General features: G+C 65.6%; 1 protein-coding gene across 1 annotated transcript in view; it reads left to right on the forward strand.

Annotated features, from left to right (window-relative positions):
- The first annotated feature begins 2,804 nt into the window (after window positions 1-2,804).
- ppil3 (peptidylprolyl isomerase (cyclophilin)-like 3) overlaps window positions 2,805-3,743 on the forward strand; it is a 145,441-nt gene continuing 144,502 nt past the window's right edge. The window contains exon 1 of the mRNA XM_085965964.1: window positions 2,805-2,907. Coding sequence (XP_085822090.1) covers window positions 2,905-2,907 — 3 coding nt within the window. The 5' untranslated portion in view covers window positions 2,805-2,904. The remainder of the gene's footprint in view (window positions 2,908-3,743) is intronic.

Here is a 3,743-nt window from a genome sequence, read left to right on the forward strand (position 1 = left end):
GTACTGAGGGAGCGCTGCACTGTGGAGGGTCAGTACTGGGGGAGCACTGAACAGTCATAGGGGCATTACTGAGGGAGTGCTGCACTGTTTGAGGGGCAGTCCTAAGGGAGCTCTGTATTGTTGGGGGAGGCAGTACTGAGGGAGATCAGCACTGTCGGAGGATCAGTACTGAGGGAGTGCTGCACTGTCGCAGGGGCAGTACAGAGGGAGCGCCGCACTGTCGGAGGGTCAGTACCGAGGGAGCGCTGCACTGTCGGAGAGGCAGTACCGAGGGAGCGCCGCACTGTCGCAGGGTCACTGCTGAGGGACCACTGCACTGTCGGAGGGGCAGTGCTGAGGGAGCTCTGCACAGTCGGAGGGGCAGTACTGAGGGAGTGCAGCGCTGTCGGAGGGGCAGTACTGAGGGAGAGCTGCACTGTCGGAGGGGCAGTACCGAGGGAGCGCTGCACTGTCGGAGGGGCAGTACTGAGGGAGTGCTGCACTGTCGGGGTGGCAGTACTGAGGGAGCGCTGCACTGTCGGGGTGGCAGTACTGAGGGAGCGCTGCACTGTTGAGGGGGCGCTACACTGTCAGAGGGGCAGTACTGGGGTAGCGCTGCTCTGTCGAGGAGGCAGTTCTGAGGGAGAGCTACACTGTCAGACGGGCAGTACTGAGGGAGCGCTGCACTGTCAGAGGATCAGTACCGAGGGAGCGCTGCACTGTCGGAGGATCAGTACTGAGGGAGCGCTGCACTGTCAGATGGTAAGTACAGAGGGAGCGATGCACTGTCGGAGGGTCACTGCTGAGGTAGCGTGGCACGGCCGGAGGGGCTGTACTGAGAGATTACTGCACTGTCAGAGGGGCTGTACTGAGAGTGTGCTGCACTGTCAGACCAGCAGTACTGAGGGGGCGATGCACTGCCGGAGGTTCAGTACTGAGGGAGCGCTGTACTATCAGAGGGGCAGGACTGAGGTTGCGCTGCACTGTGGAGGGGCAGTACTCGGGGAGCGCTGAACAGTCATAGGGGCAGTACTGAGGGAGCTCTGCACTGTCGAAGGATCAGTACTGAGGGAGCGATGCGCTGTCAGATGGTTAGTACTGAGGGAGCGATGCACTGTCGTAGGGTCAGTGCTGAGAGCGCACTGCACTGTTGGAGGGACAGTACTGAGGGAGAGCTGCACTGTCGGAGGGGCAGTGCTGAGGAAGCGCTGCACTGTCGGAGGGGCAGTACTGAGGGAGTGATGCTCTGTCGGAGGTTCAGTACTGAAGCAGCGCTGCATTGTCGGATGGGGCAGTACTGGGCGAGTGTTGCACTGTCCGAGGGGCAGTACGGAGGGAATGCTGCACTGTTGCAGGGCAGTACTGAGGGTGTTGGGAACTGTTGATGGGGCAGTACTGAGGAATGCTGAACAGTCGGACAGGCATTACTGAGGGAGGGCTGCACTGTCGGAGGGGCAGTACTGAGGGAGCGCCGCCCAGTCGGGGAGGCAGTATTGAGGGAGCTTTGCACTGTCAGAGGGGCAGTACTGAGGGAGCACCGCACTGTCGGAGGGGCAGTACTGAGGGAGCACCGCACTGTCGGAGGGGCAGTACTGAGGGAGCACCGCACTGTCGGAGGGGCAGTACTGAGGGAGCACCGCACTGTCGGAGGGGCAGTACTGAGGGTGTTGGGAACTGTTGGAGGGGCAGTACTGAAGAATGCTTAACAGTCGGACAGGCATTACTGAGGGAGGGCTGCACTGTCGGAGGGGCAGTACTAAGGGAGCGCCGCACTGTCGGAGGGGCAGTACTGAGGAACGCCGCACTGTCGGAGGGGCAGGACTGAGGGAGCGCCGCACTGTCGGAGGGGCAGGGCTGAGGGAGCGCCGCACTGTCGGAGGGGCAGGACTGAGGGAGCGCTGCACTGTCGGGGAGGCAGTACTGAGGGAGCGCTGCACTGGCGGGGAGGCAGTACTGCGGGAGCGCCGCACTATCGAAGGGGGAGTACAGAGGGAGCGCCGCACTGTCGGAGGGGCAGGACTGAGGGAGCGCCGCACTGTCGGAGGGGCAGGACTGAGGGAGCGCTGTACTATCAGAGGGGCAGGACTGAGGGAGCGCCGCACTGTCGGAGGGGCAGGACTGAGGGAGCGCTGTACTATCAGAGGGGCAGGACTGAGGTAGCGCTGCACTGTGGAGGGGCAGTACTCGGGGAGCGCTGAACAGTCATAGGGGCAGTACTGAGGGAGTGCTGCACTGTCGGGGTGGCAGTAGTGAGGGAGCGCTGCACTGTTGAGGGGGCAGTACTGAGGGAGTGGTGTACTGTCAGGAGACAGTACTGAGGCACCTCTGCACTGTCGGTGGGGCAGTACTGAGGGAGTGCTGCACTGTCGTGGGGGGCAGCACTGAGGGAGAGCTGCACTGTCGTGGGGGGCAGTACTGAGGGAGAGCTGCACTGTCGGGGGGCCAGTACTGAGGGGGCGCTGTACTGTCGAGGGGCAGTACTGAGGGAGCGATGCACTGTCGGAGGGTCAGCACTAAGAGAGCGCTGCACTGTCGGAGGGGCAGTACTGAGGTAGCTCTGCACTGTCGGAGTGTCAGTACTGAGGGAGCGATGCACTGTCGGAGGGGCAGTACTGAGGTAGCTCTGCACTGTCGGAGTGTCAGTACTGAGGGAGCGCCGCACTGTCGGAGGGGCAGTACTGAGGGAGCGCCGCACTGTCGGAGGGGCAGTACTGAATATCTTGCTGGGCACAAATTGGTGCCCCGTTTCCTACATTACAACAGTGAGTGAAGGGACGGAGACAGAGATCAGCTGGTCCAGCGGGTAACCGGAGCTCCGGAATAAATCAGAATCCGCCTCGGGCCCGCGCCGGCGGAGTGGTTACCAGCGGGAACGGAAGTAGCGGATGGTTATTGTGACGGACCGGAAGTTGTGCTCCGGGAGCGATGGTGAGAGACAATGGGCGGTATTATGGGATGGCGACAGCTGGTTGTCCCGGAGGGGAGGGAGAGGGGTGGTCGGTTGTCCCGGGGAGGGGGGGGGGGGGGGAGGAGTCGGTTGTCCCGGGGAGAGGGGGGGGGGGGGGGGAGTCGGTTGTCCCGGGGAGGGGGGAGTCGGTTGTCCCGGGGAGGGGGGGGGGAGTCGGTTGTCCCGGGGAGGGGGGAGTCGGTTGTCCCGGGAGAGGGGGGGGGGGGAGTCGGTTGTCCCGGGGAGGGGGGAGTCGGTTGTCCCGGGGAGGGGGGAGTCGGTTGTCCCGGGGAGGGGGGGGGGGGAGTCGGTTGTCCCGGGGAGGGGGGGGGGGAGTCGGTTGTCCCGGGGAGGGGGGGGGGGAGTCGGTTGTCCCGGGGAGGGGGGAGTCGGTTGTCCCGGGGAGGGGGGGGGGGAGTCGGTTGTCCCGGGGAGGGGGGGGGGGGGGGGAGTCGGTTGTCCCGGGGAGGGGGGGGGGGGGAGTCGGTTGTCCCGGGGAGGGGGGGAGGGGGGAAGTCGGTTGTCCCGGGGGGGGGGGGGGAGGGGGGAAGTCGGTTGTCCCGGGGGGGGGGAGGGGGGAAGTCGGTTGTCCCGGGGGGGGGGGGAGGGGGGGAAGTCGGTTGTCCCGGGGGGGGGGGGAGGGGAGGGAGGGGGGAAGTCGGTGTCCCGGGAAGTCGGTTGTCCCGGGGGGGGGGGGAGGGGAGGGAGGGGGGAAGTCGGTTGTCCCGGGGGGGGGGGGGAGTGAGGGGGAAGTCGGTTGTCCCGGGGGGGGGGGGGGGAGGGAGGGGGGAAGTCGGTTGTCCCGGGGGGGGGGGGG

Source organism: Somniosus microcephalus, chromosome 23 (genome assembly GCF_052327205.1).
Source record: "Somniosus microcephalus isolate GS21.2 chromosome 23, FLI_Smic_1.0, whole genome shotgun sequence".
Classification (NCBI taxonomy): Eukaryota; Metazoa; Chordata; class Chondrichthyes; order Squaliformes; family Somniosidae; genus Somniosus; species Somniosus microcephalus.